The sequence below is a fragment of the Frieseomelitta varia genome, unplaced genomic scaffold (assembly GCF_011392965.1).
Source record: "Frieseomelitta varia isolate USP_RPSP 00005682 unplaced genomic scaffold, Fvar_1.2 scaffold_254, whole genome shotgun sequence".
NCBI classification, from domain to species: domain Eukaryota; kingdom Metazoa; phylum Arthropoda; class Insecta; order Hymenoptera; family Apidae; genus Frieseomelitta; species Frieseomelitta varia.
In genome coordinates, this window is record NW_025109984.1 from 1,128,531 (window position 1) to 1,151,355 (window position 22,825).

Sequence of the window (22,825 nt, forward strand, 5' to 3'; positions counted from 1 at the left end):
TTACTTTTAAGTATATTTAATATATTTAACATACTTTTGCTTTCAAGTAGAGTGTAATGACGACTGAAAATTTAGTTTTAATTTTCTACAAAATGACTCCTCAGTTCACTTAATCAAGTAAGATGAAATCAATCGAATAGCGTCAACTAGAATGCAACGAATAGAATCTCACTCTCTCTCACTGCATTGTCCTCTTTTTTTTTTTTTTTTTTTTTTTTTTTTTCATTTTCCAAAAAATCATTACCTTAAGCGTCGAGCGGAAGAAAAAGGTAAAAAGAGGAAAATATATAGCCGATAAAGCTCGAATCGACATTAACTACGGACCGGTTCCCCACGCGAGGTCCGCGCATCCATCCCAATGTCCCGTGACACGAACGTACGTACATACATGCGCCGATGGACGATGGTATAGTCGTGTTTCCTCGGTACACAGCCGTCGAGCTGCAAGTTACGAGCTATTTATCTCCGTATTTTTATTCCGTCGGGAAAGGCGATATTAAATTGCTTCTTTCGCGGCAGTTCCGTCCTACCGCCGTGCCATCCGGGAAACTCGGCCTCTGACTAGCAACCTTATTTCCTACTTCCTTCAGGAGCATACCGCACGTATCGTTGAGCTGCTTCATGCGTGGCTACCATTATTTGATGCAGGGAGCACGCCCGTGAAGTAAGAAGTATCCCTAGCTGGGATATTCGGCCGAGAGTAATAAATATGGCTAGAAAATGAAGAAACCGTTTCTTTGGCCGTCGTTCGATTCCTTTGAAAATGCATCGGATGGACGTTTCGCTCGGTTCCATTTGGCGGAAGTTGGGTGTTTTATAGAGTAGAGTTTGAAAAGCGAGATATTTGAAGAAGATTGTGTAGATCTTGCAATTTCTTCATGTAGTATAGAATTTTAATTTTTTAATTATTAGAACTTTTAATTTTTTGCATAGAATTTTTTTTATATTAATAACACTACAAATATGTATAATAACTATAATAAGAAATAATATGTATAATAAGAGTTTTAGAAATTTAAGTAATAGTTTCGAAATAATGGACTCAGAATGGTGCAGTTTTCAAAGTTCGAATGAATAGAAGTTTGTATGTTCTTCTCTGATACGCGATATATTTCACATTAGACTACTAAAATTTTGGGTACTTCGTTCAAACGAAATATTCCAAAATTTATAATTTAAACTTAAATCATCATGGTCCCCAATGTCTTTCCTGTGATACTAGTCTCTATAATTAGAATTCCGTAAGAAAAATTACTAGCTAATTGCAACTAAAAATCTAGAATTTAACAATTCTAGATAAATCATTTTTTAAAATATTAACTTTGATGAAATACACTGACAAAGTAAGCAAAACAAAGATATTAAGTGGACATACGGATACGTAACTTTCAAATTACGTGAAACACGATGATTGTAAAGACTTCAGAGTTAAATAGGTCAAAGGACAATCAAAATCGTCCTTTATATCCACTATTTATTTCCCATTGATCGAAGGGAAAAAGGGAACAAAAGAGCTTCATCTTGCGTATCCTGGTAATACGATCGAAATCGAAATTCCACTTGGAGCGGCTCCTGGATGGAAAGCTTCAGACGGTGAAACGCGGCCGGCTCGGTGGCAAAACAAAAGTTAGTTATACGCGGATTTCACGGAGTCGTGGAAAATAATTCCTCGATATTTTCGTCCCGATTCGAGTCCGCGCGGCGGGTTATGCAAAATCCTCGGCATCTGTCGATGAAATCCCGCTGCCCCGACGCACCGTCAGGCGTGAAATTTTCAATTTAGTTCAAGCCAATGACCGCTCGATTCGCCGGACCTCGCCTCGCTCCCGCTTCTTCCCCAAGATTCCAACCATCAGATTTCAACTTAAGCCGGAAAAACGCGTCGTCTACGCCAGTTTTTTTAAACGTAGATATTAATACTCGCGTATGCGCAACTTTAAAGAAAGTAACTTTGAAAAAAGATCGTACAACGACGAACCTACGTGGATTTGTCTTAAAGAGCGAAGCCTTGAGTTCGTTTCTCTCTTTCGAAGGTATTTTAACGTCATGTAGCAAATGAAAAAAAAAAAAAGTGAGGGTACTTTCATTCGGAAAAGTCTGTAGAAAAATTCATTTACGATTGAATTCAATTCAGTCTCGAAGTTCCCTCTTCGTAATACTACGATCTTTTTCTCGCGATCTAGTTTTATAGAACGTTAAACTATTTCGGTGTCACGCAATGGCGAATATTAGGATTTCTTAAATCCCTGTCGCGGTGGTGGATCAACGATCTAGAAACGGTTAAAATAATTTATCTCGGCGTGCTACGTTCCACGATACGTGTAAATAACAGTAAGTAATTCCACGTGTCGGAAGAATATTTTGTTCCTCGCGATTTTTAACGTACGACACCGGTGATGTATAACGTGTTTCCGGATACGCGCGGAAGTTGAATAAAAAGCCGGGCAAAACGAGGACGCGCCGGAGCGAGCGAAACGCTGAAAAATGATATTTCTCGCGGGGCGCTGGCAAAAACGCGTGAAATCGAACAACGAATTAAATGATACGATATATATTACGCGGGGAGAGGGAAGGGGACGAAGCGTGGGAAAGTTGTACGGCTTGTAAAGGTATTTCAAAGGGATTATTTGAAACGTGGCGTTCGCTGGGTGCATCAAATACTGGAGATTAACGTCACACACTGACGTATTTCGTTACTTTGACGATGCAATTCATCAGTTTCATCCCGTGAACGCCATAAATCACGCTGGACTTATAATTAAAACATTTACCGACAACGCGAGATTCAGTCTGGACGGGAACTGGAGGAAAATTGACATTTCAATGGAATAAGAATTGAAAAAAATATATCGTTTGATTGACGAACTGCAATAGCTACTTAATAGATACCAATAGTAAGTAATGATGACGATTCGTAGTAATTTGAGCCCTTGAGGAGTCAAACTGATTATTTCGATAAATAAATAATTAATATTCAACGTGTAACAATTCTACATCTTTATAAATGTAACTAAGGAATGAAAGTTAAATGGAAATTTGCTGTCGTAACGAATACTATGTTTCCAATATTTTATATCGTATTATAATATATAAATTTTTGTGGTTTTTTAGAAACTTAAATCCCCTTAAAAATCCGCAGTCTAATTACAAAGAACAGTTGCAAAATCCAAGTTAAATGATAAAAAGTTTATTAAAAATATAAGTTCATTAAGTATAATGATTAAAATTTTTGACCTTTCAAGTGTTTTTTTTTTTTTTTTTTTTTAGAATGTTTGCATGATTTTAAAGAAATTATCTGCTGTCTAGAGTTGAGAACAGAGAAAGAACTGAATATCCCAATTCAAGCCTAACTCAATTAAATTAAATTCAATCTGTCGTCTTTCACTTTTTCCTCTGACTCGTTTACCGCGTTGATGTGGCAAGTTCGTGATTTTTCTTACTTATTTTATTATTGAGAAATTAATTTCTGTCGCAGGTGGAAGATTCGTGGTCACGTCTCAGGGGGATCTGCACATCCGAGCCACCAGACCGGAAGACGGCAGAGCCACCTACTCGTGCTTAACTTTTCACGCGTTGACTGGTGAAAGGAGAAGAAGCGAGCCAGCAACGTTAACAGTCACAGGCATGTTACCCTCAGTTTTAGAAATGCAACTACTTTCTTTCTACTGTCAGACACTCTGCTTGAGAATTTTGCCTCATATTATATTAAGACTCTTCTTTAGTAGAAAGTTAAATTCAAATAATTCAACTTCATTCAGATACGATTTAGATATTTTATTCAATCATTAAAAAGACTGTTTCTTTTTATTTTAAATATCTATCATATTTATTATTTACTAAACGTACCATTTCATTTCATTTTAAGCATCATGTCGTTTATAATTGTGATTATGTTACACGTTACATTACACTGTCGCATTTATTCAACATTTCACGCTATGAATTGTAGAAATTTTAACCCCAGTTAAATTTTAATCGAAGTATCAAATAACAATGTTGATCGCAACATTATGTCACTATTAATCCATTCATATTTACACGAATATCGGTCCATCTAATTGTGTTTTCTCAAACTCTATACTGTAAATCGAGGCAAATTTTTATTCAAATTAAATTGAATACAAAACGTCAAATAGAATATTGTATATAATTAAAAAGATACAGAAATATTTTATGCGCGAAATATTATAGAAAACGCCATTCGGATATTTTATATACTTCTTCATATTATGCGCCTTCCTATACAATCCTTTCATGAAAATGCATGCAAAAGGAGAAATCTAGTAAATATTTTTAACTATTAATCCGTTCACGTCAAAATTTTATTTAAACTGAAATATTTACTCATAGTTATGCATTATACATGATAATTACATCACATTGAAAAGAATGAATTATTAAGAGAATACATAAATTATTTCAATTTCAGAACCAACGGGATCTATGCCACCACGATTGATGCAGAGATCTCAGATCGCCATCTCGGCGGAAAGCGGCTCGGACGTTCATCTAACTTGCTCAGCCCAGGGGAGCCCACCCCCGCAATTTACTTGGTATCGCGATGTTAACGGTTGGTTTAATTAGAGGATTGTTTACTATGTAATCTAAATGTACTATAGTATCATACAATCTAGCTGGATCGACCCATATCGGTGTCGTTTAAATAATTATCTGTTATTTTGGCATTTGCTTTCGAATAATAATTATAATCAATAAAAAGTGACTGCCTATAAATACTTCAGAATAATATAAATTTGAAATAATCGGATTAGAATAATTAAATGGGTATTCATATAAAATAGAATAATAGACACTAGAATAAAATTAGAATTCAATGATATTAGGAAATAAAATGATAAAATAATAGAATAGTAAGAGAATTAAATAAACGATGCGGGTTAATGATTAAATTTTTGGAGTAATAAAATTCCTATAAACATTTTAGACTGATTAAAATGAATAACTAGATAATAGTATAAAATGAAGAATGCACTTTCGTTGTAAAATTAATTTACATTAATCGGCACGTTAATTTTTACAATTTATCTTAAACATGCCAATTTGCTTTCACTCGTCGCTTTCAATGAAACTGCACGAGAGAAAGCACGATAAGCGATGTATCTCGCGTTAGCGAAAGGAGTATCAGGCATCAAGCGATGGTTATCCTGTTGTTGCAGGCCATTCGATACCAGTGGAGTCATTTGGCCGAATTCAACTGTGGGGTGATTTGATGCAAATTCGCCGCGTAGACGCTCAGGACGCAGGAAGGTACATTTGTCGAGCCAGCAATCAGGTTGGCGAGCAACGAGCGGAAACACACCTGTCGGTCACGTCAAAACTTAACGCACGGATACAACCTCGTGTTCAGGTAGATCTCTGCATTTACAGTCGATCACAAAAACATTTTGACATCCATCCTGATTTTGGGTGTTACGCTTTATACCTCGCGTAAATTTAAAAAAGTTATGCTCATGCCCGGTAAAAAAAAGTGAAAAAAACTATTCATTTGTTTCTAACGATTAAAAGAAAGTATTTTTAATGATTAAAAAGTAAATCAAAGTAGTTGATTCTGATGTCACAAAATCATTTTATATATAACATTGAAAGTAATGTAATTACTTTCTATTTGAAAAGGAGATTCATTGAAATACTTCGTGCAATAAAAACTTTCTGATACAGATTCATAGTATGGATTCAGTGTAGATGATTCGCATCAATAGTTGAAGAAAGAACATTCGATACGAAATTGCCTTTCCTCGCGCAATACGTTCCTGGGGAACCTAATATAATAAAGAAGCGCGGAGAGCCTCGCAACAGAAGAATTGTAACAAACGCGGTAGCATCGTTGCTTCACAATCTCCAAATCGGATTTTTCGATCTCTCCCATAATCTCTATACACTTGCATAATCGATTAAAACTAAAATTATTTAAATTATTTATTTTAAAACGACTAGAGCTATTGAAATTAAAAGAGGCAAAGAACAGGAGAAATTCACGATACAAAAATGAACGCAAACTTTCATTTATGCACATATTTTATCTACTCATTTTATAAACAAAAGAAAGAATCATGTAATAAAATACAATCGTTGCAAATTTATAAAACTTCGAAGCGAAAAATCACGAATTTCGATCATCTCGGCCACAGTGTTCTAGTAACAAATTTCACAAACTGAAAAAGAGGAGAAGAGAAAAAAAGGTGGAAGAAAAATTGCCACGAGCCGTGATACGGTTTGACGATCAATGAAGCGGATGGACAGTCGTTGCGTCAAAGGGGGATGATCGTTGCAGCTGCGTAAATCGCTGCACGGGCATTAACTTTCGAGCACGAATCGTTAACCGTTTCCCGGTATTTACAGATCATCAATTCCGGGGAGTCGGCCACTATGAATTGCACGGTGGAGGGTTATCCGGTCGAGAGCGTCGAGTGGTTGCACGACGGTGTGCCGGTATTGACCGCGCAGGACACGAGAATCAGATTGCTGGCTCCTCTGGTGCTCGTGATAGGCTCGGTCGGCCGAAAGGACAAGGGGATGTATCAGTGCCTGGTCAGAAGCGACAAGGAGAACGCACAAGCTACAGCCGAATTGAAGCTTGGAGGTATATTCGAATGAATCTGTTAAAGGTTTCAGGACGTTGGTCATAAGCCAACTAAACCGCATTCGATCATATTTGAAACTGCTGAACATATTTGAGAAAATTTATTTCGCCCACAAATACATTGTTATATTTTGATGCTCATTTGGTGTGGTAACTGTTTTATTCAAGAAAATTGAATGTCAGATCTTCCTGGAAAAAAGACAAGTCGTGAGTTTCAAAAATTAGTATAACTCGGATATCATCATAAAAACTAATTGCAGAATATTACAACTTAAAAACTTTTGACTCGTGTAATTTTTATCATTGAAATATGTGAACTATGTAGTTTTGTAATCGATCTGTTTTAAAACTTCATACAATTAAAATCAGGAATAAAAGTACCTAAGTGATCTGTTTGATGTGTGGCAGAAAGACATTCCTGTACAATACGATATTATAAAAACATGTAATAGCAAATACTCCTCTGACAAAACCATAAAAATGACATGTTTTCTATTATCTGTTATATTTATTGTTATTATTGTTATTATTCCATGGAATTGGTTACTCAACTGATTACATATTGCTTGATCTACTCCGTCAGACACTGTACCAGAGTTGCAATACACGTTCATCGAGCAAGCACTGCGACCAGGTCCTCCGGTATCCTTGAGATGCTCTGCTACAGGATCTCCACCACCATCGTTCACTTGGTTGCTAGATGGAGAGCCTCTAAGTGAGATCGCCTCTGGACACAGGTGCATATCTAGATCTCTCACCGATCAATATTCCGTTTCTTAATCGAACACAATGCCTTATACAGGTACGCGATAGGACAGTATGTCGATCAATCCGGAGACGTGATCAGTCATTTGAACATATCGTCCGCTGGTGCCGAAGATGGTGGCCTCTACGCTTGTGTCGCGGCTAATACTCTCGCTACGGTCGAGCACAAAGCTAGACTGAACATTTATGGTAATTCGAATCATCCTTTGACTTATGTAACGTAGCATTATTTGAATTCAGGTTGCTTATTGTTTGAAAGCAAGTTGCATTTGTAGTGAAGTTTAATCCTTGTTGGCAGTATTATGCGATATACATACATATATAAATTCTTTGTATATCATATTAAGAGTTAAGATTGCTTTTATTTAAATAGAATGTCGTGTAATTTATATTGTTAATTTTATTTGAATATAATGTTCGTATTATTTAATTATTTTTTTTAACAACATACAAATATTGAAGTAGTTTTTAGTCATCTTCATACTAAATTTGTAGTAGCGTTTTACTTTAAATCCTTGAGTTTAATGAAACTTCAATAAAAATAATCTGTTTTAGAATGTACAGAAATCTTTCTGCATAATTTAATTTGTTTTATCTTAACTCGTTATTCAGCAAACTAATTTATTGTCATTGATCATGTATTAATTTATGTGTCAGTTACTTAATAAATTATTATTTTGATTATAATATTTAGAATGTACTATGATACTTGTTAGAATACATTAAAAATTCTACAATAAATCAAATTAGAACAAAAATTAGAAAAGTATCGATGCTCAACATCCTAATGAATCTCAAAGAACATTAATCGCCCCTAATTATACCAGTGGGATGATAGTTGGACTAGTGGTTAAGCGATATGTGTCGGAAGGGACTTCACGTCGATTAATAATTTCAGGTCCACCGTACATCCGATCGATAGGACCAGTTCGCGCGATAGCCGGTGTCGATACCACCATAGCTTGTCCTTATTCTGGCTATCCTATCACGTCAGTGGAGTGGTCTCATGGAGGAGTCGCGTTACCACTCGACATAAGACACCGTGTTGACAGTGAGGGTCATCTTACCATCGCCAATGTGGATCCAAACGATGCTGGCACTTTTACTTGCATGGTTAGAGCGAGATCCGGTGAAACGGCGAGCAGGGACATCCGGTTGACTGTCAGCAGTGAGTATTCTACGATGAAAATGTAATGGTATTATCATAAAATAGATGATTATTCCGTATTATTGGATGGAACAGAATTTTTTAAAAATTGAGGAGATAGTGTACTTTTTTTTATTTTTCTCTTCTTTTGGGAGGAGTGGTGAATCCATTACGGATACCAGAGAGCCCGTACTGTCTGGTTATGTGAGACTGGCAGTATGTATAGTTCAGCCTAACCACCAAAAACCCTTCTCTATATCTCAAGCGTAGAGATGCACCTTCCCCCGGAATTGCTAGGCATCACTTTAGGGATAGACGTTAATCAATTCATCACCGATATATACACTTGCTCTTACACTAGTAGGAGTACAACAAAATTTGCTAAATTAATTAATTTACTTTATAAGAAGATGGTGTATCTTATAATAAAATTAAGTTATGTATAGTGTGTAATATAGAATATGAAATACTTTGATAAATTTTTATTATTGGCAAATTTGGAAACATGAAATGTTTCTTTTAAAATTGAAGTATGGATGGAAGTTTGAAACATTAAAATAATTTGAACAGCAATTTATTTATTTTAAATCACGTTGGAAATCATTTCCAATCATGTTCTATACTAATTGTTTAGCAATAAGTATGTTGTAACTTCTGTACATGTATATCTTCATTAATTTACTTTAAACTTTAATCAGTTTGATGACAAATAAAATTTCAATATGTTTCGTATAACGTGGATAGCCGTCTACCAAGAAAATTATAAATTTATGTATAAAAAATAAGTTACACACTATGAAATGTATAATTATATACAATTGAATAATATAATATTATAAAAGACAAATATTTACGTGATTTGTTTATCTTTCGCGGTAGAATATAATAAAAGCAGAAACTGTAAGTATCTACTACATACATGTACTACATCCATTTTAACGAGAAACAAGTTTTTATTCTTGTTTCTTTACGGTCGAATTGCTTATCCCCGCGAAGAAGTCACGAAACTAGGCGAAAGAAGTAAATTGCAAGTCCGTTGGAATTCCTCTAACGTTGCTTCTCAACTTTTTCTCATTTATCGCGACGTTTGGGAGGGAAAGTTAAAAGATACACACATAGACAGAAACTAATAACCACTGACCACAATAATTATCCTTACTTTCGTATCCTCTGTCGTTTTTACCTCTCTGCAATAAATTACACGAACGACCCTTCAGATAATGAATGAAAAATTATATTACAAAATTACTGCAATAATTTGTGTGATTTACATAATACATTCTACTTTTTTTTTACGACAGTTTGTATAATAAACTCTGCAAACGACCCCAGAAATAATAAATTAAAAATTATACTGCAAAATTATTGTAACGATTAGTATTAACTTGCGTATATCAATATATTCGAAATAATGATTTTTTTCTCGACAAAGACAAAGAAATTTAAAGGAATGAGCAAGAGCAAAAGATTGTATTTGTTCCAGGTCCACCCGTTATGAGTCCCTTTAATTTCCCTCCAAACCTTCAAGAAGGAAGTCGCGCCCAGGTCACCTGCACCGTCACTTCCGGTGATCTACCAATCTACTTCTCCTGGCTAAAGGATGGTGAACCATTACCTTCCTCCTTACGTGTATGTCTTTCATAAAAAATTCCCTCATTTGAAACTTCATTTTTAACGTTGTATTTGTTACGTTTAACTATTACTTTTGTATTTGTTGATAGCAAATGTAATAATAAACCTAAAGAAACATAAATTTTTTTTTAAAGAACATTCTGTGTAATTGTTCATAGTCGAATATCTTATATAATTGATATAATACATATAACAACACAAATATAAATATCTCCCTTCAAGAGTTTTAGGACAGTTATTATTCAACAAAAAAAGTGTACGTACATAATTAAAGTAATAATATACCACAAATTTTATCAAAAAAATTATACAATTTAAAATTCATAATCTGTTTTAAAAATGAAAAATGTCTCGAGACTTTTGAACATTAATTTAATAATTTATCTGATGTCAGTTTCATAACAGTTCCACGAACAAGCAATTAAGTACCATTAAATGATTTTGTTTCACAAAATTTTTGTGTTACAGATCGAGGAACGTGTGGCCGAATTTTTCAGTCTGCTCGTCTTCAAGGAACTCTCGTCGCGGCACAGTGGCAAATACACTTGCGTGGCGACTAACAGCGCGGCCAAAGTCAACCACACGGCCGAACTTTTGGTAAAAGTGCCGCCGCAATGGATTTTCGAGCCGCAAGATGTGACCACTCTCCTGGGAAATCCATTGAACGTTCATTGCGAGGCCAAGGGATTTCCACCACCGCGTGTCACGTGGTTACGCGCCAGAGAAAGAACCTCCAACGACTATCAACCTCTGGTTGATGGTTCTGATGGAAGATTAACCATCCTACCAAATGGATCTCTGTGGACAGCCTTTGCTGGACCACAGGACGAAGGGCATTATCTATGCCGGGCGAATAATGGCATTGGATCTGGATTGAGCAAAGTGATCTACGTATCTGTTCATGGTAAATTTAATTTATATTAATAAGAACTTTAGTTATTGTCGCGATTTCCATAATTTAATCTTAAGGCTTCGAATGGTTAAAGATTCTTACTTTATTTGTATTTTGAATTAAGTAAAATTGTGCATCGTTTATACATTGTATTATGTATTGCAGTTTACACATTTTATTTTATTTTTATATTACAATTATAATTATATTAATGTATTATAAAATGTCCAACTTTCAATAATTCGTACTTCATTATATCCACAAAAATTCCATTCTTTTATTCTTTTTCCACTTTTTTTTTAAGAACAAACGTCGATATATGTTTCCAAGAAGGTTACCAAATTTATTTTGCCATAGGAAACTCACAAAAAATATCTTTATTATGCTTTTATAGAGCCAGCACGGTTCGAGTTCCAGAGCAAAAACGTGACAATCCGTCGTGGCGAATCCGTGACGCTAGATTGTACCGTTATCGGGGATAATCCAATAGAAGTGCAATGGATGCACAACAGTGACCGTTTAGACACGAACAGTCACCGATTGAGCATCAGTCAAATAAAAACGGACAATGGCCTAAAGTCGCAATTGTCCATAGCAAGTAGCGATCGTCAGGATTCTGGAGTTTATAGGTGTACAGCAGACAACGCCTACGGAAGAAGCGAACATTTGATTTATCTCGCTGTTCAAGGTAATATTTTCTTCCTTTTACTTTATTTATATTTCCCTTTTATTTGTATCATCTATAGTAACTCATGCAAAATTTTAGCAATATTAAATATGTGTATAATTAATACCACAATATAGATTACATATTAAAATGGGTTTCTTTTCTTCTTTTGCTTTTCTACTATAATATCTTTTAATTTAATTTAAATTTAAATTTCCTACTAATGTCTATTAGCTACTTGCTAATTTTTCTTTCTGTCTGTTACAAAATTAAAATATAAATATGAATAAAAATGAATCTATTTTTCAATAGACTTTGTCATTCTGTTTTCTATTCTGAATTAATCTATTCTACGATCAAAGATTATCTAATGATTAATTAATTAATTAATTATATGGCGAGTATAGAAAGACCAGATCCACCAGCCTCGCTAGAAGTTATAGAAATTGGCTCACGATCGATACGATTATTATGGAAAAGAGCTTTCGATGGAAACAGTCCAATACGAAATTATGTTATTCAGTATCGATCTTTGAATCATGGTTTGGCTGACGATTGGAATCCCGCAAAAACGCACAACGTCACCTACACACCCGGAAGTTCCATGAATGGAAATACCATACATCCGACGCAAAACGGTAATTATATTTTATGTAAATCGTAACTGTAGCTATCATTATTTTGCAAAACCTTTTTTAGTTTCATCTCCTTAATATTGAGTTTAATTTTAATGATCTATATGCATAAATTACTTATAAACATAGATAAATTTGCGAGAGAACTTCATTTTTTGTTCGGTGTAATTTTTCAATTATAATCTTTGTTTTTATGCTTAAATAAAGTGGAATATTAAAATAGATTCTTTAACATTTATATAATGTAATATTTTGACTTCTGGATAATATTAATTGCAATTTAATATATTATAAATTATAATTTCTATGTGCACAGGTTTATCTCCTTTTGAAACTACCACTGACGATCAAGAAATAGCTTTAGTAGGCGGACTTCATCCAGCAGTGACTTATACGTTTCGCATTTTTGCCATAAATTCAATAGACGTGAGTGTGCCAACTGATCCCGTAGTGGCGAAAACTCAAGAAGAAGGTACAAAAATACGCTTCTTCCTAAGATAATGTAATATCCTCCTTTAATATAAAACAGTAATATCCTCCTTATAACAATAAAATAGTATTAATACTCTAATAATAAAATATTTTATTCGCTATTCTTCCATGATTTTAATATTTTTTTTTTTTTTATTCATAACAGCACCCACTGAACCACCCCAAAGTATCAAAGTACAGTCAGCAGGTCCTGGAGAGCTTATGGTTAGCTGGCAGGTAAATATTTTTGAAATTCAACAATAAAAATTTAAAAATATTATAATTGTGTAGAGATTTCAGAAAGAGACATTTCAAAATTCGAAGTAATCTCAATGAAATCAGTGAAAGAATTTCATTGCATTTCACAGCCACCCCCAAAGGAATCTTGCAACGGAGATCTATTGGGCTACATAGTGACGTGGTCGGAGCATTCATCTTCAACGTCAGGTGTGAACCAAAGCAAAAGTTTAACGGTGAACGGATGGGCAACTACAAAGGTGCAACTCACAGGTCTGAGAAAGTTCACCAAGTACGATATATCGATCAGAGCTTTCAACAGTATAGCCAGCGGGCCAGCCAGCGTTCCCATTGTTGGAACAACTCAGGAAGGAGGTGCGATAAACATAAACTTTTTGCAAGAACATCTCCTTTTTACCGATACCATTATTTCACCATCTAATGAAACTTTCGCTGATTTATTGTATTGTGATTATCTTAGTGCCGGAAACTCCACCGACGCAAGTATCATGCATTCCTCTGTCTTCCCAAAGTGTGAAAGTTTCTTGGAGCGCACCACCGCCACATCAACACGGTGGGATCATTCAGGGTTACAAAGTGTACTACAGACCAGTGCCTACTGACAACAGTAAGTGAAGTGATGTATCTTCCTATAAATATTCTTTCTTTATTTAATAGGTTTTTGGAACCTCAGATTTTCTTTCTTATCAAGCTTTTCAAATCTTTCTATTTTCTTTCACAATAAATTATGTATATTTTTCATGTATTATGTAAAAATTGGCACTCTAAGTATAAATTAAAGTTGTAATATCTTTCAGATAGAATTTTTAAAATTACAATTTACACAGAGTTAAACATTATATACTACAGATGTCTGATTTCATTTTTATTAAAGACATGCTCGCAATGAAAATTGTTTTAGTGGACATATCGACAGTAGGTGAAGTAAAGAAGACTTCCAGCGTAGAAACTTATCTACACACTCTATACAAGTACACGAATTACTCTATCCGAGTATTGGCTTACACTGGCGCTGGCGACGGAGTTCTAAGTCCGCCAATTTTTTGTACAACGGAAGAGGATGGTAAGAATGATATTTATTGTATAATAATTTTTATTGATCCGATATATATCAATACTGTTTTATATTATTATTGCAATGTCAATGTATTTTAACTTAATATCTGATTTAATCATTATTAATTAATATTCAATTCAATAAGCACAAATACCAATGGAAATACTAACACTGAATTATTATTAGAGGAAATTAATTTGTTTATTGCCCATCTCAGTACCAGGTCCTCCAGCTGGTATCAAAGCTTTAGCATTGACCGCGGAGAGTATATTGGTTTCGTGGTTACCACCTCTGCAGCCAAATGGGAATGTCTCCAAGTATACGGTTTACAGCAGAGAAGCAGGCTCTAGCAACCATAACACACACACCATGCATGAACCACCATCGTCACCGACTGATACTCTTACCATGGAATTGAGAGGTTTGGTCGAAAGGTAACCGACATTTTATAAAATTAGAAGCGATTAAATCTCTTGAAGCAAATGATCATTTAACATTAAATTACGTGCCAGTCAACTGTACGAGTTCTGGGTGTCAGCAACGACAGGACTGGGTGAAGGTGAATCGACCACCATAGTAACTCAAACTACAAACACTAAAGGTTTGAAAATTCATAGAATAATTTCTCTTTGAATTATTGGAAGATAATTAGATTTTATAAAGTTACAAAATTATTTCAGAATACTTAAATTTTATAAATTTTAATAAAATCGTTTCCACAGCTCCAGCTAGAGTGGCGTCTTTTTCACAATTGTTGAGGAGGGCGATTAAATCGTCGATCACCCTGTCTTGCTTAGTCGTAGGTAATCCTACGCCTCGTCCAATATGGACGTATCGAAATAGTCAAGTCTCTACTGGCAGGCATTACGAACTGACTGCTGATGGTCATCTTAATATTCGTGGTTAGCTTTACAATATTAATTCAAGAATAATTAATTCAAAGATAGATTTGATCATTTTAAAACTCGTGAGTAAAAATGTTGAAGAAAATAAAAATTTTAGGATTAGAACAATCGGTGGCAGGAAATTACACGTGTTCAGCCAATAACTTATTCGGTGACGATTCCATCACTTACACCTTGGTCGTGGTAATGCCTCCACGAGCACCAATGCTAGAGTTACAGTATACAACGATGAATAGTATAAGACTTAGGTGGAATCACCCTAATAACGGTGGTGCTACTATTCAAGGTAATGAAATAATATTACTCCTAATATTAGTGATAATTGATGTTAACAATAATATTCATAATAACTATTAAATAATCATTTTTATTAGGCTACGTGTTAAGTTACAAAAGGGACCAAGGTGGCTGGGAGGAAATAGCATTATCACCTGAACAGACTGAGTTCATTTTATCAGGTTTAAAATGCGGTTCCTCCTACTTGGCACATTTAACAGCTCATAATCGCGTAGGCACTGGAGATCCGAGCCCTCTAATTAGTGCCACCACCAAAGGAACTGGTAAATTTTTAACACAAGCTCTACTTTTTATAATCTTTTATGATTTTGTATATATTATATTTTATTATTATGTTTCATTTATATATTTCATTTATATAACTATTCTCGTAGCTCCTTTATTACCAAAAGAACGAGACATCATCTCTGCCAACGGCACGTCCGTGAAATTAAATCTTTTATCTTGGCCAAATGGTGGCTGTCCCATTCAATATTACACCATAGAGTACCGTAGACGCGTCAGCACTGAACGATGGACTTTGGTGGCGAGTCATGCCACAGAGAATTTAGTCATAAGAGATTTAAAGACTGCCTCGTGGTACAGCTTACGCCTGACAGCTCATAATGACGCTGGAGCCACGAAAACACAAATGGAATTTGCGACGACCACTCTCAGTGGTGTTAGTATCGGTCCGCCAAATGATCTGATTATGGAAGATGATGTTAAGAAAGCTATACCTAATCATAAAGTACTTTACGTAGTCGTACCTCTCATCTGTGCGATTGTGTTAATTATTTCCGCCGCTATTTTGGGATATGTAATGCTAAAACGCAGTGGAAGGTATGTCTATAATTTAGAAAATTATAGTTTTAATTATATGCATATTATAAGTTTTACAAATTATCATTACATTAATATCAATTTATTTATTTTTATAATATACTAGTATTGTATACTAGTAATAATATAAGATTAGTGTGTAACTTTCAAAAATTATTATTTGTTTGACAAATATTTTTATAATTAAGGAAGATAATATTTAATACTTGCGATTTTTAGAGCAAATTATTTGGGAGAAATTCTTCCTGGACAGCAACAGAATCAACAGTCAGGATTGGGTTTGGTTCAGCAACAACAGCAACATCAGCAGCATCATCATCTTTCAAGCTGTATGTCTACCATGCAACTAAAGTCCACTGCAGAACGTGATAACAGAAGGAATCATCAGGTGTACACCAGTTCGCCTGTGAAACAAGAAAATCACAAGTCGAACGATCATGGATCAGGTTTGTTTTCATCTTAGATTAAAGAAATAAATTTGATAAAAAAAAAAAAAAAAGAAATCAATGACTTGTATTTTGAAATATTTATAACGTTCGTGGTATTTTGTATTTTATTTGTATTTCTTTCACAGAAATGTACGAAATAAGTCCATACGCGACATTCAGTGTGCCAGGAAGAGAAAATCGTTCGGTAACCACAGCTACGCTCGATTATACAATGCAGTTCAAAACATTTGGTCATTTAGAGAACGAGGACATTAATACGATCGATTACGAAAGATCCAGCGTGGACTTCGAGAGGTAACTGTTTTCTTTCAACCCGTTCGTATGATTTTTAAACGCATGCTAGACGGACTAAATGTTCCTTGCTCGACTTCCTTGCTCAAGAAAGCTTGACATCCTGCTCCCAAACCCTTTTTTCTTCCTCTTTCTGGTGTTCTTTCACGTTCAGGTCTAAAACACCAAGGTGGCACAAGCAACGCTACTTCCCAAGCATCGCGGAAGCGGAGAGCAAGCTACGCTCGAGTCGTCAAGGTTCCGGAAGCGACACGTCCGGAAGTCCTTGTGGAGAATGCGCTGGACCTAGTTACAGGGTGCCAGTAAAACCTTGCAGAGGTGAATCTTTGAATATTGTTTCTAATTTCCATTAAGGATTTCGTTTCTCTTTGAAAATTTCCATTCGAGGAATCTATTTTTTCTTAAAAAATTTTTCAACACAGATGTTCGACGTTTCAGAGATATGCTCGATATGAAATTGAATATTTTCTTTTTGCAGATGTATTTTCACGAGGCGTGGAATCGAGTACAGAATCCAACAACGAAGGCTCACCTTCACTTGCGAGACGACGAAGCCGTCAACCGAGCCGGTCTACTCGCAGGTAGCCAAGGTTTGTTTGTTTCCACATAGCACTCAGTCCTGATTATGTTCAATATTCATATCACGGTCTCATCGGTCTCATGTCGATGCGAGATAAATAATAGAGAAATGTAAAGTCCGTCAGAACAATTACAATTAGAATTAGAATTCATCAAACAGTTACAGTTACAACTAATCAAAAGACGAATTTCCCAATATACAATACGGAACCGTGTGTTTGACTACATTTTTCTATTACTCGAAAATATATTTCATCATATTATCTCTTCATAAATTTCATGATATTCCTTGACAATTCACATATATCATTCATAATCTCTCTATATCTGTGTGTAAATAATATTAAATAAAAGATTCCTTCGAACTTTTTCAAATTAATCTGGATCAACCGAGGGCTCGGTGAATATCTACTACTTCAATATTTGCTCGACTCAAACCCTCGAACACGATCCAGAATAATTTATCAAAGCTCAAATCGTAGATCAATCACTCTCAATGAATATGAACGAGGAGAATATTTTAATAAATTCAACGAATAATCTCTAATTTTCCTAAGAGATGTTTATGATCCATTGTTGTGCAGTTCGGTGGAAGACATGACGTTGTTGCCGCCAAGCGGGTTTAGCGACAGCCGCGAATTGAGCGACGTAGAGTGCGACCGTGATCGTGATCGTGATCGTAGCGAGCGTGATCGTGATCGTGAACGGGACTGGCAAGATCTGTCGACCGGGACCCGCCACGGCGGCAGCTTGGGTAGACTGCCAATCGAGGCCGTCGAATCTATGCTCGCTAGGTATCGACACGAACCTCCGTAGACCGTAGTAAGCTGACACAGTTCAGATTTCCCATTCTCTACTCTCACGTTGATCCCACGAAGGCCTCTGAAATTTTTGTTCCACTTTGTGTTCTGTCCAATAAGTTTCATTAGGGGATGTGCAATGGCAGAAGGTATTGTTTAAGTTTAAAGACTGCGGATTTTTATGCAAAGTCACACTTAAAAAAACAAAAGACAGAGCTTCGGCAGAAAGCATTTGTTTACTTGCTTGATGCTGTAGCACTAAACCCTGGATATTTTATCATATTTTTTTTCTTATTAATCAATCAAGGTCCAAGTACTTTAAATTTCATCAATAGAAATTTTCGTGCATCTTTGTATTCTTTACGTGTTCTACATCCAAATTAGTGCTACGTCTAATTGTAAATAAATTGAAACCAGAACTTGAAATCAAGAAACTTGGAAGATCCAAACTAGAGGTGAAAAATTCCGATTGAATGGATGTCTTCTAAGATTTAAAGGAAGTTACATCAATTAAGATCAGCATCGATTAAACTCAAATTTTCACGTCACATACTAATCTAAAAGAGAAAAAGAACTCCAATTACCTACACAAAGCTTTTTTAGCATTGCAAAATTAGATCAGTATTTCTTGACTTATCTAAACTTAAGGTACGACTAAAATCATTACAAAACTTCGTTTCAGGTACCAGCAAAGGAAGGAACAAGAAAGGCAAGAGTTCACTATACACGTATGATCGGGATTTAGCAATTCCAGCGAAAATCTTCATGAAACGAAATAAACGGGAACGTGATGAATCCTCTGGAAACTAATTGACTAACCGATTCGCAGAACGTCAACGTATAATGAAAATAACGATAATTTTCGATAAGCGGCTAATATTGTAATAAGAATAACTCCTGTGAAAATCAGGTTAATTAGGGATTTTCGTCGTAATGGAAAAGAAAAAAAGAAAAAGTTTTTTGCTCACGTCGGAACACTGAGAAAAGCGTTTAACATATCGAAAAACGATGTCCATTCGACTTAATGTTAGCGCAACATCTAATATATTTAATAATTTTCTGTCGATAAAAACTGTGTAATAATTTTTCTACATTTAAACATTTTTCTCAGTGGATTCTGCTGTTAAAATTGTCTGACAAATTGTCTCAATGATCGCTTCGTCGTTGCATCGAATACTGCCGTTGCGTTATTAGCAATCTTACCAATCGACCAATCACGAAACGATAGGAACAAGAATATTATACTATGTGAAAGTATCGACAGAAATCCTTAGCTGTACATTAGAAGACTTCATCTTTCAAAAATCAAGCACACGTGATCGCACAGTGATGAAAATTCTAATTCCAAGTAGACAAAAGTAATATTTCTCAGGCATTGGGAAATTAATTTATTTGAGGAAGTACGTTAATATACAGTTAATGGCTGATCAATTAATCTGTAGTTTCATTAGACGTAGTTTACAATTAATTTAGTTGTTTCTAGGTTTCTTGCTGTTCCAAAAATAATTTCATTTCCAACTCTTTCAATATAAAACAATATATCTTCCAACACAATGAAATTATTTTGCAATTAACTTATACTTAATCGTCGAGAAGTTATAAATTTACTTTATAGAATAATTTTGTCTACCTGGAATAAAAATTTTTACCACTGTATCGCTCGAGAGTCACGCAATTTGTAGGGAAGATTCTGCAACAGCGATTAACAAGGAGAAAGACACCAACAGAGGGTTTAGGAAACAAGTCAATTTAGAGACGGAATGATGAATTACACACGTGTATAATCGTATAACTACTGTATAGTATAGATTGTACGTATCATTAGTTATACTGTTACCAAGAATTGTATAGTTGAAGAAGCACGATGAGAATGAAGTGTTGAGAATCGTTTATTTCTACCTGTGAGAAACATCGTTCAAACATATGGTTATTTGAACGAAGAACATTTGAAAGAATTCGTACTTGTGTTATATGGGAAGAAGAGCACACAAAAAGAGTGTGTCTAGTCTTATTTTTATTAATTTTTTCTTAATTTTGAATAAATTGTTAAACTCGCAGATGTAAATTTCAATCTGTGAAATTTTCTAAAGACTCAAGTAAAGAATTATTTTTGGAATATGTCTAGTAGGATAGAAAAATACATTTGTGACTCCTCGATTAATTAACACTATAATGACACTATAAATTACCGAAAATAGCCAATCGTTATATTATAACAAGATGGTTTTAATATGTAATGAGAAATGATCTCTATTTTTCGTTATAAATCTAATGACATAATAATTAAGTACAATTTACAATCGTCGATTTATAATCAACGAGGAGTTAAATAAGAAAAAATGCAATTCACACGTTAAATTTTAACGTAAATTTAAGCTTTGTATTCGTTTCTTTTCAAACAAATATCTTTTATAAAATTACCATCGTTTATATTAATGAAAATATAAAAGTATAATAACATAACGATGTTTCAAAAAAAGAAAAAAAAAACAGAAAGAAACGAAGCTCACTAAAACCGCAGAGTGCTAAAATTATAACAACATTCCTAATTATCGGCATTAAGAAAGCACGAACTGTGCGTTTCGACATTCCGTTCGATTAATTATGTTGAGGAAATAATTCGAGGATTCTATTCGCGTCAGAACGCGCGGTTTCGATCCAAGATCGAGAAGTGTGATTGATGAGAGAGTAATTTAAAAAAATGTACATACATGTATGCATCATATTTAGAGGCTGAACAAGTTTATCGATATACAATGATCGACACAATTATCGATTAACGACAAAGATAGCTTTAAGTATTATTAACGTTGTTTTCATTCGCGAAATATTCTATTACATGTAGATATTTTAATGTTTAACCTTTCGTTCCTTGCGTTTCAAAACAAAAAAGAAACTAGGAAACTTTTTTACCGACAACCGATTACCGCCAGTAAAGGTTGCTTTCCACGAGAGCTAATAAAAAAACATTTTATTAAAAAATGAGCGAGTGACTTTAAAATCTTAAAGTTTTATTCTTGAAATGCATAGCGAAACAAAAGGTGAAACATTTTGTTCGAGGCAAAACCTATCGGATCGGACGAGTTCACGATGATCGATCTATCGATAAGTTACGCGGGCATTTTCAAATGTCGGTAACCAATTGAAGTCCGGTCCTCGTGCATCACACCATCTCTCGATATGATGAGACTGAGGCTAATTAACTACGCTTACGTTAATTTCTGCCAAAACAGAGTTTACGGTTCCCAAAGACTATTAATTTAGGGCTATTGCCTTAATCGTAATAAATTAAACAAGATGTCATTGCGCGTGACATCTACGATCGCATGTTTTCTTCGAAACTTTCATAGACAAAAGGGCATACTTCGCGTATTTTCCCCGAAGAAGAAAAAAAAGAAGGAGGAAAGGAAAGTTCATTTTTCACGCGAAAATATATTTCTATGAAAACATGTTTGAAAGAATATCGAACTGGTTGCATTTATACTTAGTTTAATACTAACAAATAAACTGCCATATCAGCTTTCACGTGTAGTAATTTGTCATTTGACATTTTTTACGAAAAATTTGCCACATTAATGATATATCATATATTTACCATTTCCATATATGTGTACGTCTTATTAAAATTTTCCAATGTTTTTTAAATTTTGTACAGTTTTTAAAAACGCGTCTTACTATTGAGACTAACACATATGCCTAGCTAATTCAACTGCGAAATTTCTAATTCAGACACCGGATATGCAGAGTATGCCCTCTCGCAAGATAACAACGCATGTAATTTATTACACGTATATAAACATGTATGGACGCATCTCGTTTGTACAAACGCGACGAGCGTGTCGAACTTCACGAAGATTAAACCGTACACAAATTTAAATACGAGAGCCAGCGAGCCGTATGATTTCTAGTAAATTGTTTTCATAGTCAAAAATTGAAAAGAGAGAGAGGAAAAAAAGGAACGTGATCGTAGTTAGACGAAAAATTTGGGCGAGAAAGGAAAAAATTAGCGCCAAAGCGGATTTTTCGAATGTGCGTGCGGTGAATGCGTGCATAAATGCGTGCGTGTGATATATAGAAACTCGTCAGCTACTGAGAACGAGCGAGCTACATATTTGTATAATACGCGAGACCCGTGAACCTTAGAAATTATGTATCATATCCTCGTATAATTATATCCGTGGACGAATTGCGATAAAATTAATCGTCGTCCGTTATGGTTACGCGAAACTAAAGTAAAATAATACCAAACGCGAAGAAAAAAAACATGAATAAAAACAATCGAATGTCTTATCGAAGTGTCAGACTTTCACAGGATATGCTAACTCAGCTTGTTAATAAAGAGGAAACAGACATTTATCGCAGATTTCACTCTATGTCCCTTCAATCTCTATTCTTCGTAGAAAATTTCGTTATTCCTATATTTTTTGAAATACGCCGAATGAAAGTGATGAAATAAATACAACACTAAAAGCACCAATCGCTTCTGTCGCACAATATGAGTAAATTTTATACATCTTCTCGCATACTAGTACATTTATCCTTCACACTACGTGAGTG

At 34.8% G+C, this 22,825-nt stretch overlaps 1 protein-coding gene across 1 annotated transcript in view; it reads left to right on the top strand.

The window, feature by feature from the left end:
- The window catches only part of LOC122528643 (Down syndrome cell adhesion molecule-like protein Dscam2), a 169,817-nt gene extending 147,193 nt beyond the window's left edge, over positions 1-22,624 (top strand). Inside the window, 29 exon segments of the mRNA XM_043653985.1 lie at positions 3,476-3,622; positions 4,430-4,570; positions 5,178-5,368; positions 6,361-6,601; positions 7,185-7,354; positions 7,356-7,393; positions 7,395-7,555; positions 8,265-8,534; positions 9,997-10,142; positions 10,614-11,049; positions 11,432-11,725; positions 12,112-12,342; positions 12,656-12,811; positions 12,977-13,047; positions 13,179-13,422; positions 13,529-13,675; positions 13,970-14,131; positions 14,343-14,559; positions 14,638-14,726; positions 14,848-15,027; positions 15,128-15,316; positions 15,405-15,590; positions 15,702-16,149; positions 16,369-16,595; positions 16,724-16,892; positions 17,044-17,207; positions 17,368-17,470; positions 18,053-18,262; positions 18,951-22,624. Of these exon segments, the coding sequence (XP_043509920.1) occupies positions 3,476-3,622; positions 4,430-4,570; positions 5,178-5,368; positions 6,361-6,601; positions 7,185-7,354; positions 7,356-7,393; positions 7,395-7,555; positions 8,265-8,534; positions 9,997-10,142; positions 10,614-11,049; positions 11,432-11,725; positions 12,112-12,342; positions 12,656-12,811; positions 12,977-13,047; positions 13,179-13,422; positions 13,529-13,675; positions 13,970-14,131; positions 14,343-14,559; positions 14,638-14,726; positions 14,848-15,027; positions 15,128-15,316; positions 15,405-15,590; positions 15,702-16,149; positions 16,369-16,595; positions 16,724-16,892; positions 17,044-17,207; positions 17,368-17,470; positions 18,053-18,262; positions 18,951-19,002 (5,480 nt within the window). The 3' untranslated portion in view covers positions 19,003-22,624.
- The last annotated feature ends 201 nt before the right edge of the window (positions 22,625-22,825 follow it).